This window comes from Plecotus auritus (assembly GCF_963455305.1).
Source record: "Plecotus auritus genome assembly, chromosome: 4".
NCBI lineage: Eukaryota > Metazoa > Chordata > Mammalia > Chiroptera > Vespertilionidae > Plecotus > Plecotus auritus.
The window spans coordinates 155509947-155524337 of record NC_137775.1 but is presented as its reverse complement, the minus strand read 5'-3'; the positions used below and the strand labels follow the sequence as shown (position 1 = coordinate 155524337).

The following is a 14391-nucleotide window of genomic DNA, read 5'->3' as shown; positions in this document are numbered from 1 at the left end:
TCTGGCCACTCAGTGTATATCCTATATAATAAAAGGCTAATATGCAAATTGTCCCCTTGACCAGGAGTTCGACCAGCAGGCAGGCCGCCCAACCGCCCATGTCCCCTCCCCCTGGCCAGGCTGGCTGGACCCACCCATGCATGAATTCATGCACCGGGCCTCTAATATATATATATATATATATATATATATATATATATATATATATATGCACACACACACACACACACACACAGACATACATACACTGAGTGGCCAGATTATTATGCATTCAGAGATCATAATAATCTGGCCACTCAGTGTAATTATTACTTATAGAATTAAATTTAATAAAAGAAAAATTAAAATCATTCTTTAACTTCAAACTGATTAGCTATTACATTAGACAACATTTCTTATTTTTTTTACACATTAGAATATAAACTTTTAAAATGTTTTACTACTTTTTTGAGGTTTCTAAAGTATCACAATTTTTCAAATATTTTCAAAATAAGATAGTTGTTTAGCTTTACACAATATTTTTTCTTAACTAGTAAAACATAAGTTCCTCTTTTTGTTATGTATGCCAAGAAATTTAAATTGACTATATTGTCTTAAATATAGTATACCAAACCGATGTTTAAAAATATGGTCAAAACTCCATAACAATTGGTAGGTAGCATTAATAACAGAAATATATATGAGAGTATAGAACATATTCCTCTCAACTAATGACCCTAAGATGTTTTGGGACTGGATCTACATTCTTATACTTGCAATTTTTTAAAGGTTTTTTTCAATGTTATTTTTAAAGCATTTTTTGATGTAAAGGGGAATTGCATATTTTTAGCATCAAAAATATTTCTATCTTCTCTATTTACTTTAGCATTTCCAGTTTGTAGTGGCTGTGAGAAATAGAGGGAACCTGTCTCTGGAATCGTGCACGGGCACCATCACTATAAATATCAGAAATGTTAATGACGAGAGCCCTATTTTTGGGTAAGCAATGGGCAATGCAAACATTTAAATGCTAAGATTTAACCCTTAAAACTTTTTTATATGGGGTATATATCGGTGTTATTTGGGTATTATTTCCATTGCCAATATTCTTACAAACATTCCAACTGACCTAGAAGCAAACCTTTATGAGACTTATACTATTAATTATTTTACACAGAGTGGAAGTCAAGCCCATTTATATTTTGTCCTTGAAACCACAGAAGAGTGTCCTTTTTTGATGGAATAAGAATTCAAAACTTTATATTTTCCTGCTGTTTATCTGTAATAAGTAAAATGTTGCAGAAAATGCACATTGATACAGTCCTATTGCAAAATCAATGTAGCCATCAAAAATAATTTGGGCAATAAGTACTTGTTGATATGGAAATATTTCCAAACATATCTGAAATAAAAAAGTGATTGTGCAAATGTTTGCACTATTTTGTTATCTGAATTAAAATATAATGTAATAGTCAGGAGAAGGCCTAGAGATAGAAGGAAACTTTTAACTTCACTTTATAAATACATAAACTTACTCTAGTATACATAGTAATTTTTAAAAATGTATAGTATATATTTAAAACCAAGGTCTTGAAACTGTTAAAAAATGTGTATCACAAAATGTAAAATATATGTTGTGTGACATAGATGAAAAGAGACATTTGTTTACACTAAGTGATAAAAAAAAATCCTTTTGTCCCACAGATACATACCAGATGCACCTATAAATATTTATGAAAATCTGCCTGTTGGAACAAAGCTAGTCAAGTTGACAGCAACTGATAGAGACATAGGAGACTCGGTACATTATGAATTTATAGGTACACAAAAAGAATTTTCAATAAGTGAAGGTATAACTTTTTATTGCTAGTCATTTCATAACATATAATATAAAGTGTGTTTTTTATTAGTTAAAAATAAGCCTGGTGATCATTCTACAAGGATAAAAGAATCTTTAAAATATTTAGGAACCTATTTAGCATATTTTATATGCGGTAAACAGTGATCATTCCTTCCTTCTCAGAAGAATGGAAATAGTCTGCACAATCTGTCAGATCCAGGGCACTCCCAAACAACTCAGACCCACAGCAGGGTTCCCTGGGATGGTATTGTGTACTAGAGTTTTTTTCTGAGAAGTGGATTTTCTCATGGAAACCACAGTACTATTCAAATGAACTGAATATTTACTCTGTATCATACATTCTCCTAAGTGCTCTGTAAACATAATAACTTCGTTGGGTTTTTATTTTACTAATCCTCACCTAACAAGTGATGTTTGGAGAGGAATCTTAATTTACCCAAGACCCATGCAGCTAATTTGCATGGCAGAACCTGTACTTGTTTATGATATTTGCAACTCTAATTACCAGTACATTCTACATGACCAAGAATTAGGAGTCCATGCCTCTAACAACCTAGGAATAAAGCACCGGAAGGGGAGAAAGGTGAGGTGCATTTTCATACATGAAAAGAGCAGTGTTAAACACACACTGTCTATCATATCAGTAGAAAGAGCTCCCATTCAGGGAGTAGAATCAGAGAGGTGAGGAAGATGACCTCTGGAGGGCAGGCCCTATGGCAAGTCAGAGCTTAAACAAAGGAGAAGGGTGTCCAAGCCCGTCATGAGGAGAGGGGAGTGGCAGCAGACAGAAGATTAGTTACATATTGGGGGAATTCATAAAACAACCATCTTAAAGGTAAATAAATACTAGTTTCTTCTATCAGATATGTGAGTTACAATTATAGAACATGAAAAAAACTGGAATGAACAATATGAGGATGAATTAAAATCAAAGGTGTTAAAGTGAACTTAAGTTTTTGATTATATGTATGAATAGAGGAAGGTGTGTGTGCGCGCGCCGGCACGCACGCACGCACGCACATGCACACAATCCTATCTAATAAAGAGGGAATATGCTAATTGACCATCACACCCTCACAAAGATGGTGGTGCCCACAGCCAATAAGGAGGGAATATGCTAATTGACTGCCACGCCCTCAAAAATGGCAGTGCCCACAGCCACAATATGGCGGCGCCCAGTCCCCTCAGCCCAGGCGGGTCCAGCCACTCCGTGCACCTGCCTCCAGAGTCCCCCAGTCCCCTCAGCCCCCAAGCTGCCCAGGGCTGGCAGGAAGTGCAGGCAAGCCTCGGATGGTGGCTGCCCAGCCGCCCAGGGATGCCTGAGGCTCAGGTAACCAGGGCCGGACGAGGCTTGTGCTACCGGCAGTTGCAGCAGCAGAGGTGTGATGGGGGCGTTGCCTTCCCCTGATCGCCGGGTCACCTCCCGCCCCTGAGGGCTCCCAGACTGTGAGAGGGGGCAGGCCGTGCTGAGGGACCCCCTCCTCCAGTGCATGAAAAGTTTGCCAAATGGAATCTTCAATTAATTATTTTTTATATAATTGCATAGGCACACACACAGACACACAAATGAATTTCTGTAGCTACGTCTGGAGGATGACACCAGAATAGCAATGAGCATACCTAATGTGCAGGTACTGACTTCTAAATACCACTTCACAATATAAGAACTCCTTAGGGGGGAAAATTTTTTTTTAGGTGATAGGAGTTAAAATACGAGAGAATCTTGAAATATCTTGTGACAGAAAGCAAGAACATGCTCAAAGGTTGACAAGGGTATGTAGAAAAGACATAGAAATCAGCTTGTATTGGCTTTCTCTAGCCAATGAAGGGCAATTTGAACCTCAAAATGAATATCAATAGTTGCATATTATAACCCACTATATAAAATGGGACACCAAGAATCCATAGAGATATAAATATACACATAAATTGTCAGGTTGATGAGAACATGATGTTTACATATTTTCAAAATACCTCACCACAAAATACTTATTAATTGCAAAAAGTAAAATAGCAACTTGGAAGTGGAGAATATTGGCAAGCACTATCTTAGTCAAGAAATTAAAGTGGACATTCTCATTGCAAGAAAAACTGATAGCATGCAATAAGAACACAGCATAATTTCTGTGATATTTAATAGAAACTATATAACCCAAATTTACTGTGAGAAGACATCAGACACATCTGATTTGGGAAAATTCTCCAAAATTACCAGCCTTTAATCTTCAAAATGGTCTTGAAACTTATTGGAAGATTGAAGAACTTTCGTAATTGAAGGAGACTAAGGAGACATGACAATGAGTGATTCTGAACTGGATCTTTTGATGTAAAAATATCACTGAGATAACTGGTGACACTTGAAAGGGGGTTTCAGCATTAAGTGTTTGATGGGAACTTCTAGATTTTGTTGTTTTTATTGTGGTAACGTTGGAGAATGCTCTTAGGAAATATATCTTAAAGTATTTGGAGATGATGAACATCAGGTCTTTCATATGGTTCAGAAAAAAACTTTCCCACGTATGTGGTTATTTACAAAATGCAATAATTATAAAGACAAAATATAGAAGTGAATAGAAAAAAGATGATAGATATAGAAGGTGGCAGAGAAGAGGCAATACCTTAAATCATATTCTAAAAATTCCTGAATAAGCAAACAAAAGTAGTGGAACATAAAAAAAATACTAAAAGTGTGACCAAAGAAAATGTTCCTAATATAAAAAAAGATTTGAGGCTATGTATCGAATAAGGTAAACTAGGATTCTGGAAAATTAATACAGAATGGCTGAATCTGAATCATATTCTAGTAAACTATTAGATATTAACCAAAAAAAATTTGAGCCCCTAGGCAAAAGGTTAACTTATTTATAAAAGATTGATAATCAAATTGTAAACTTTTTCCACAAGTTACTAAAGTAACATATTCAGGAAACTCAAGGACATAAAAAGTGACTTGAGAAAGTTATACACAGAAAATAACCTTATAGGTAAAGAAAGCAGATAAAAATGTTAGGAACATGAAAGCACTCAGGATATATTGTTCCTCTTCCTGAGAATTCACTAGAGTAGAGAATAAACTCCAGACAACCCAAATAACTGGAGGGATATCAGCATAAGAAATAACGCAGAGAGTTAAATATATATTCACTACAGAACTAAAAATAAATAATGTTCACAAAGAGAATGTATTGCACATAAAGGCTAAATGTTCTGCAAATCCTATATAATAAAAGCCTAATATGCAAATCGAACGAACAGCAGAACGACCAGTAGAACGACTGGTCACTATGACACTCACTGACCACCAGGGGACAGACGCTCAATGCAGGAGCTGCCCCCAGCCCACAGACTCCAGGCCTGCCAAGGTGGGTGCCAGTGGGGGCCCCCTTGGTCACCCCACCAGTCACCCTGCAGAGGGAGGTGACCAGCAGCAGCAGCAGGTGGCAGCAGGAGGCGGGGCAGGCCGGCAAGTAGGTGGCACCAGACCAGCCAGCGGGGGCCCCCAATCACCCTGCCAGTCACCCCGGAGATCAGCCCTGATCACCAGCCAGGCCTAGGGACCCTACTCGTGCACGAATTTCGTGCACCGGGCCTCTAGTATAGATATAATAAAATTATTTAAAAAGCAACAATAAAAATTTCAGACTTTATTTTATTGATTTTTTTTTTTTTGCATATAGTTCCTTAAACGAACCCTATTCTCCCTGGAGCTAAAGAAGAAGAAAAAAAGCATTTACAGTAAGAAAACAAATTGGAACAGAAGAGCAATGAGGTCAAACTGACATATTACAATGCCTCTGAATTGCAAACAATGTGATGCTGACACGATTAAACAGTTATACATAGTGAACAGAATATGAAATCTCGGTAAAAGTCCTAAATGATCATGGAAATGTAATATTCAGTAAAAGTGCAGGAAAAAAATGACATTTCAATAAATTTCATAATTACTGGATAGCATTAGGAAAAATAAAACATTTTTATACTGTATATCAAAAAAGTTGAATAGATAATTTTTACAAAATGGAACCAGACAGATAATAGAATAAAATACAGGGTGGGCAAAAGTAGGTTTATAGCTGTGAGTACGAAAAACACAGTTTATTCTGTATTATTATTTTTTAATTATTGTATTATTTTCTACACGAACAACTGTAAACCTACTTTTGCCCCATCCTATATGAATGAATTTCTTTACAAACCTGGGAATGGGGAAAAACTTTTATAACTACAGCTCACAATCCAGAAACCACATGATTACAAATGAATGAATGTCATATAATCATTATATCATCATCATCACCATCATGACAACATTATGGCAGACAAACAAAGTCACCATAAGTAAAGTAAAAATATAAATAAGAAATTGGGAAATATCTGCACATTAGAAGAAATAAAAGTAGCAACTGTGTATGAAAATGGCTTAAAGATGGGAATCAACAGTTTAGAGGAGCTGAAAATGACTCTCAATCATATAAAAATTTCTCAAGCTTGCTCATAATAAAATGGAAAATGAAATATTACTGTTTTAAATAATCACAAACGTGGGAAAATTTTTCTGAAACACTTGAGAATAAATTTCTGATCCGATGTCCATAATCTCCAAATGGTTTAGATGCACATTGAATTGCATAGGTTAGAAAATGTTTTACAGGAGGGTCACGGTGGGTGGGTGAAGGGTGCACGGTGAAACCTAGGCTGAGTGTTGGGAAATGAGCAAAGGAAACGGAGGCAGAAAAGTTTGGGATGGCTTCAGGGCAAAGAGGGAAACGAGTGTCTGTTGACAAATGAAATGTAAGTGAAAGACTGTTTTAACCTATCATATTAGCAAAAATTTGTGTTTGACAATTATCTCCTGTTGGTGAGGCAGAGAGAAAACAGACCTCATATACCACCAATGAAGTGAAAAATACTAAACCCTTACGGGGAAATATTTAGCAGAATATAGGAAAATTGCATATGAATTTATATTTTGACTCTAATCCCACCTTAGAAAATATCTCAAATACACTGGCATAACTATAAAAAGACATATGCACATGACTTTTATTGCAACATTATTTAATAACTATTGAAAATACCCATAGTGTATTGGTTGTATAAACCATGATACACCTAGGCAATGAAACAATATGTACCTACCAAAAAATGAGGCACCTCTCCATATTATTATGTAATAATTTTCAAGATAGATCGATGGGGCAAGTGTGCATGTGTGTTACTGCTTAATTGATCAAGTAAAGACCACCAGGGCATGTAACAAAATTTTTAAAATTTTGGAGAACCTTATGGATTAAAGACATTTTAGAGGTATCAAACAATTACAAAGTATGGATTTTCCTTAGATGATAATTTGAAAAGCAACAAAACCTAATAAGACAATCCAGGAAATTTGATCATTATTGGATATATGATGATGCTAAGGAATTAATGTGATGTTTTGGGTATGTAAATATATCCTTGTTATATTTTAAAAGAAGAGTCCTTTGCCTGTAAGAACAGGTAATACTGCCCTGCTGGCCTGGCTCAGTGGTTGAGCATCAACCTATGAACCAGGAGGTCACGGTTCGATTCCTGGTCAAGGCATATGCCTGGGTTTTGGGCTAGATCCCCAGTGTGGGGCTTGCAGGAGGCAGATGATCAATGATTCTCTCTCATCACTGATGTTTCTACCTCTCTCTCCCTCTCTCTTCCTCTCTGAAATCAATAAAAAATATTTTATTTTTATTTTTATTTTTATTTTAATAAATCTTTATTCAGATTATTACAATTGTTTCTCCTTTTTCCCCCCATAGCTCCCCTCCACCCAGTTCCCACCCCATCTTCTGCCCTTACCTCCCCCACACTGTCCTCATCCATAGGTGTATGATTTTTGTCCAGTCTCTTCATGAACCCCCTATACCCCTTTCCCCCTGAGAATTATCAGCCCACTCCCTTTCTATGCCCCTGATTCTATTATATTCACCAGATTATTCTGTTCCTCAGGTTTTTAATTCACTTGATTTTTAGGTTCGCTTGTTCATAGATATGTATTTGTTGTTCATAATTTTTATCTTTACTTTTTTCTTCTTCCTCTTCTTTAAGAATACCTTTCAGCATTTCATATAATACTGCTTTGGTGGTGATGAACTCCTTTAGCTTTTTCTTATCTGTGAAGCTTTTTATCTGCCCTTCAATTCTGAATAATAGCTTTGCTGGGTAGAGTAATCTTGGTTGTAGGTTCTTGCTATTCATCACATTGAAAATTTCTTGCCACTCCCGTCTGGCCTGCATAGTTTCTGTTGAGAAATCAGCTGACAGTCGTATGGGTGCTCCCTTGTAGATAACTAACTGTTTTTCTCTTGCTGCTTTTAATATTCTCTCTTTGTCTTTTGCTCTTGGCATTTTAATTATGATGTGTCTTGGTGTGGTCCTCTTTGGATTCCTTTTGTTTGGGGTTCTGTGTGCTTCCTGGACTTGTAAGTCTATTTCTTTCAACAGGTGGGGGAAGTTTTCGGTCATTATTTCTTCAAATAGATTTTCAGTATCTTGCTCTCTCTCTTCTTCTGGCACCCCCATAATTCTGATGTTGGTACGCTTGAAGTTGTCCCAGAGTCTTCTTACACCATCTTCAACTTTTTGGATTTTTTTTTTTTTTTTGCTTTTTGCTTTTTTGGTTGAGTGTTTTTTGCTTCTTTGTATTTCAATTCTTTGACTTGATTTTTGTGTTCCTCTAGTCTGTTTTTGGGTCTCTGTATAATATTTTTTATATCAGTCAGTGTATGTTTAATTTCTAGTTGGTCCTTTTTCATATCTTCGAGGGTCTCGTTATATTTGTCGGCCTTTTCTAGGATATTCTTGAAAAGCCTTATAACCGTGGTTTTGAATTCTATATCCAGTCGTTTTTTTTCCTCCATTTCTTTATTTTGTGATCTGATTCTTTGACGCCGCATGTTCACTGCTTCCCTGAGTTGGTAAGGTATATTTGTGTGCTAGGTTTCCAATATGGCCCAGTGGGTCTGCCTCCCCAGTTAACCTGAGGTGGACACTCTTGGTGCACCCCTTTGTGGACTGTGTGTACAGCCTTGTTGTAATTAAGTCTTGATTGTTGTTGGTATCACTGGGAAGAATTGACCTCCAGGCCAGTTGGCTGTAAGGATCAGCTGTCTAAACTGGGAGAAGTTCGGTGCTGGAGACAGCCTTATAGGATTAGACTTGCCAAACTGCAATAGCCTCTGTGCTCAGCTTGGATGGGGTGGAGTCTCAGTCTTGGCTTCCTGTCAGCCTTGCCCTTGCGCGCACATGCGCGCCTTCAGACCTCTGCCTTCCCCGGCTCCTGAGTCTCCGCCCGAGAATCCAGACTCCCCCCACAAGAGCGTGGGTCCCCAGGGGCTCGCCTGGAACTGGGGTCCAGTGCAGTCAGAACTGGGGCTCAGTGCAGTCAGGAGCCTCCAACTCCCTTCCACTAGGGAAAGCCTGTGGCAACCTCCGCAGCCTTTGTGCGCACTGGCACGCGTGCACCTTCAGACTTCTGCCTTCCCCAGCTCCCGAGTCTCCGCCCGAGAGTCCAGACTCCCCCCGTAAGAGCGTGGGTCCCCAGGGGCTCGCCCGGAACTGGGGTTCAGTGCAGTCAGAACTGGGGTTCAGTGCGGTCGGGGGCTTCCTTCCCCCTTCCGCCAGAGAAAGTCAGCCAGGCTCTCAGCCGCCCTTCCTCTCTGCACGCACAAAGACCCTTTGCTGTACCTCCAATTCTCTGTGAGCTTTTCTCTTTCCTTCTAGTTGTAGAATTTTCACTCAGCCATCTTTCCTGTGGTTCTGGATGGTGTCCATTCTGTCTTTTAGTTGTAGTTTTGAAATTGTTGTGAGAGGCAGCAGTTTAGGTGCTTACCTATGCTGCCATCTTGGTTTCCTCCAATAAAAAATATTTTAAAAAAGAATAGATAATACAGCCCTAGCAGGTTTGGCTCAGTGGATAGAGCGTAGGACTGAGGATTGAAGGGTCCCAGGTTCGATTCTGGTCAAGGGCACATACCTTGGTTGCAGGATCCTCCCCAGCCCAGGCCCTGGTCAGCACGTGCAGGAGGCAATCAATGGATGTGTTTCTCTCACACTGATGTCTTTCTCTGTCTTGCAGAGGCCTCTCTCTTCCACTCTCTCTGAAAATCAATGGAAAAATATCGTTGGGTGAGGATTACATAAATAAATTAATTAATACGAGGGGTCCCAGATTGGAGAGGGTGCAGGCCGGGCTGAGGGACACCACCCCCCATGCATGAATTTCATGCACTGGGCCACTAGTTAATTAATAAGAATAGATAATATTTACAAATAAAGAAATATGTTATTTGTGATATTCTTCAAAATAATTCAGGTAGGGGATAAAGTATATAATGCTATAAATGATACAAAATTTGCCATCAACTGTAATCATTGAATTTAGTGATGTATACATGGGGTTTTATTGTGTTATTCTCTTGTATTTGTATATGTAAATTTTTAAAATAAATATTGTTTTAGCCAGGAAAGTATATGCCCCATCATAATAGGAGTATATAATTGATTTTTCAATTGCAATAAACTATATCTTTAAAATAACGTAATTTTAGAAGTGGATGGAATACTATAGTAAAGATATAAATTACTTCATTGCCTTCACTCCACTTTTGTTACCCCACCCCAATTACACATGTCTAATCAGCCAGAACACATTTATCAAACCTACCTGCTACATATGAATTAAAATCCTTTCTTTTCATCATTATTGCAATCAACATCTCTCACCCAGCCTTCAGTTAAGCAATTTACTATTTTCAAAATGGTCATCTGTTCTTGTATGTGTTTTTTCCTTTCCATGTGGTTGTTGCACCTGTCTGGAGTATAGGTCCTATTTATTTCTCTCTTTTGGCTTCCCTTTGCCATAAATAACTGTCTCCTTGCAACCTCTCTCCACCCCAATCTTCTCTGATTTTCTGTGCTCATTTTTCAACCCTCGGCCTAGACTTTACCTCACGCACCGTGACCCTCCCACGAAATAGTTTCTGGTCTATAAGTGTAGGAGGCTTCACTATTCCACATGGCTAAGCATTTCCTACGGATCCTCAGTTATGAGCTTCATCAGGCCAGAAACTGTGATTTGTCCTTTATAATTTATCTCTAGAACTATTTTATCCATGTCATTATTTAAATTCCTAATATATTCATCTAGCAAATGTTGAACAGAGTTGCATTGGTCTATCTTTTAGATTCAGGAGAAGTCACAATCTCCTATCCTTTGGATTATGAAGACACAGCCACCCCACATTCCTGGGTATTATATTTTAGAGCTTATGACAATGAACGAGTGCATTCCACAACTGGAACACTCACAGTGATTCTGCAAGATGTTAATGACAATCCACCTCAATGCATTCAGGATATTTACATGTAAGTTATTATTAAAAATTTGGCCTTCAGATTCTGGCATAGAGAGAAAAATAAAAATAAATGGGTAACCAACATACCATTTCTGGAATGAAGAGTAAGACTTTTATTTCTTCATTACTATACTAGAGGCCTGGAGCACGAAATTTGTGCACGGGAGGGGGGGTGTCCCTCAGCCCAGCCTGTACCCTCTCCAATCTGGGACCCCTCGAGAGATGTCCGATTGCCCATTTAGGCCCAATCGGACATCCTTATCACAATCCAGGACTGCTGGCTCCCAACCGCTTACCTGCCTGGCAGCCTGATCACCCCCTAACCACTCCCCTGCCAGCCTGATCAATGCCTAACTGCTCCCCTGCCAGCCTGAGTGCCCCTAACTGCCCTCCACTGCCCACCTGGTCACCCCTAACTGTCCTCCCCTGCTGGCCCTGTCACCCCTAACTTCCTTCCCTTGCCAGCCTGGTCACCCCTAACTGCCCTCCCCTGCTGGCCCGATTGCTCCTAACTGCCCTCCCCTTTAGGCCTGGTCACCCCCAACTGCCCTCCCCTTTAGGCCTGGTCACCCCCAACTGCCCTCCCCTGCAGGCCTGGTCACCCCCAACTGCCCTCCCCTGCTGGCCTGGTCACTCCCAACTGCCCTCCCCTGCAGGCCTGATCGCCTACAACTGCCCTCCCCTGCTGGCCATCTTGTGGTGGCCATCTTGTGTCCACATGGGAGTGGCCATCTTGTATGTTGGAGTGATGGTCAATTTGCATATTACCTCTTTATTATATAGGATTTTAAGCAATTTGCAGCCTCTCTATTTTTTCCTCCCTGATACAACTGGATCTTCCTTTTTTTGTCTCAAAAATTTATAGAAATGAAAATTAGAATATACTTCAAATTATAATTTTGGTACCCCTTTGTTTTCAGGGTGGTTAAACAATGATGATATTTAAATATACATATGTATAAAATATAACAATGTTAAAATTAATTTTTAAATTTTGTATTGACATTAATTTAAAGATTACTTCAAAGCCACATGCCTTGGTGTTTCTTTTTTAATTACAAAGAGATTTGAAAATGCAGTCATGATATGTTATTAGCATTATATAAATGGAGTATCAAATCTATAAGATTTCATTTACATATAAAGTTTACAGTTAATTAGTAGTAAACTAAACCCTGAAGTACTAATTTTCTGATTGTTAGTGCTCTTTTTTGGTATTCTTATTATATATGTCATTCCAACAGTGTATGTAATAGTCCACACCTGAAGAAAACCATAGACATGTGTGCTTTATATCATATCAAGCCAATGTGAGTTAAAATCAACTGTATGGAGAGAACTTTGATAGTCCTGCAAATTGAGCAATGGCAGCTCCAGCTTAATCAGAATTTTCACTTACATGGCAGAAACTGTTTTAAACAAGGCTATAAAAGTGTTTTGGTGGTCTGCTCTTGAACAGCTTAATTCTTACTTAAAATAATATTTTACTAGTATTATTGCAAGCACATATTTGATCACTTTGTAGTTACATAATCCAAAATCCACATATAGAAACACTGCCATTGCTCTGTTGTACTTCAAAAATCGACTTTCAGTTTGTAAACTTTTTGTCAGAGATATGTTTTACTAAAAAATACAAAGATAGAAATAATAAACAGTAATTCTGTATCCACCCTAACTTTAAAGTGCTCTTACTTTCTATTCTAGCTAGTAGTCTACAGATTCTTATTGGAGGTATGTTACAAGTCTGTTAACAAATAAGACAATTTACATTTTATTCCACTATTTTTCAAACCTAAGGTATTGTAAGTAATTAAATTTAGAAATATTATTTTAAAACAATACATATTTTGGTCAAAAAACTTAACACTAGTTCCATAACAACAAAAACAGTGGCTAAACCCAATAAGCATTTCTCTGTCCCATATGCAAAGAGCACTGAAGTTGGGTTGGCTCTCCTGAGTGGCACTCCTCTTTGCTGTGACTGAGGAGTCCTCGTTTATTGGATCCTCTGGCTTTGCCATGTTGCTGCCATTTGCTTTCAACCACATGAAGAGATCAGAGAGAGTGAGAGCATGTGGAAGGCACCATCAATATTTATTCACCTTGTCTAGCCAGTGGTCGGCAAACCTTGGCTCGCGAGCCACATGTGGCTCTTTGGCCACTTGAGTGTGGCTCTTCCACAAAATATCATGGCCTGGGTGAGTCTATTTTGAAGAAGTGGCATTAGGAGAAGTTTAAGTTTAAAAAATTTGGCTCTCAAAATAAATTTCAATCGTTGTACTGTTGATATTTGGCTCTGTTGACTAATGAATTTGCCGACCACTGGTCTAGACTGATGCACACAGCCTTTCCTATTATGCTTCATTTGCCAGGACATCCTCCTCTCCCCTTAGCCCCATAGCCACCTGCGAAAGTTGTAAGGAAACTGGGATATAGAGGGGGCAAACGAATATTGGTAAAAGTTAAACAGTCCCTGCTAACTGGTAAATAGATATAACAGACACTCCTCAGTAGGATAACTGTAGCTTAAGCTATGTGTGGAGATCAATTCGTTAATTCCAGTGTAATATAAATTTAAGGAACTCCCTATCAACTAGAGAATTTTTTTGAAGTTTCATTTTTGTTCAGTGCTCTTTACTTTCCATGGTGAAAATTTATTTCTGAGGAACTGAAATCCCAGAAGGTAACCCAAACAAAAACATGTTAAATGTTTAGGTTTTTAAAAATGATTATTCAAAGGAAGACTTGTAGAGAAGTTATAGTGAGGAGGTAGAAGGCAAAGGTAACCTCTGAAGGGAGCTGTTCCGATTATTACCTAAGTGATGTTATACAACTATATTCAAGGACACAAGACAAACCACTACTTTAAAACTAGAATAGCTGAACAGATAGGTGAAAAGCACAGGTAAGGAAAATGGACTTGTGAATAATTTAAATCATGACAATGAACCATCAGTCCTGTGCTTCTGTTACCTGAATATCTCCAATCTCAGTTTCCCTTTTTTACCTCGCACAAATTTCAAAGCAGTATTCTCCCAGAACAAAATCATAGTTATCATTTTGTTAGCATTCAGAATTTCAATCCAGTAACCAACTGCCTAAAATCAAAAGTATGGAGTAATTTGAGGTCACTTTCGTTTTTAAGATTTATAGATA

General features: G+C 38.3%; 1 protein-coding gene across 1 annotated transcript in view; it reads left to right on the top strand.

The window, feature by feature from the left end:
* Positions 1–14391, top strand: part of LOC308246865 (cadherin-related family member 4-like) — a gene marked incomplete at both ends in the record, with an annotated part of 101966 nt that overhangs the window by 27757 nt on the left and 59818 nt on the right. Inside the window, 3 exons of the mRNA XM_080665208.1 lie at positions 866–978; positions 1684–1829; positions 11062–11242. Coding sequence (XP_080521334.1) covers positions 866–978; positions 1684–1829; positions 11062–11242 — 440 coding nt within the window. The remainder of the gene's footprint in view (positions 1–865; positions 979–1683; positions 1830–11061; positions 11243–14391) is intronic.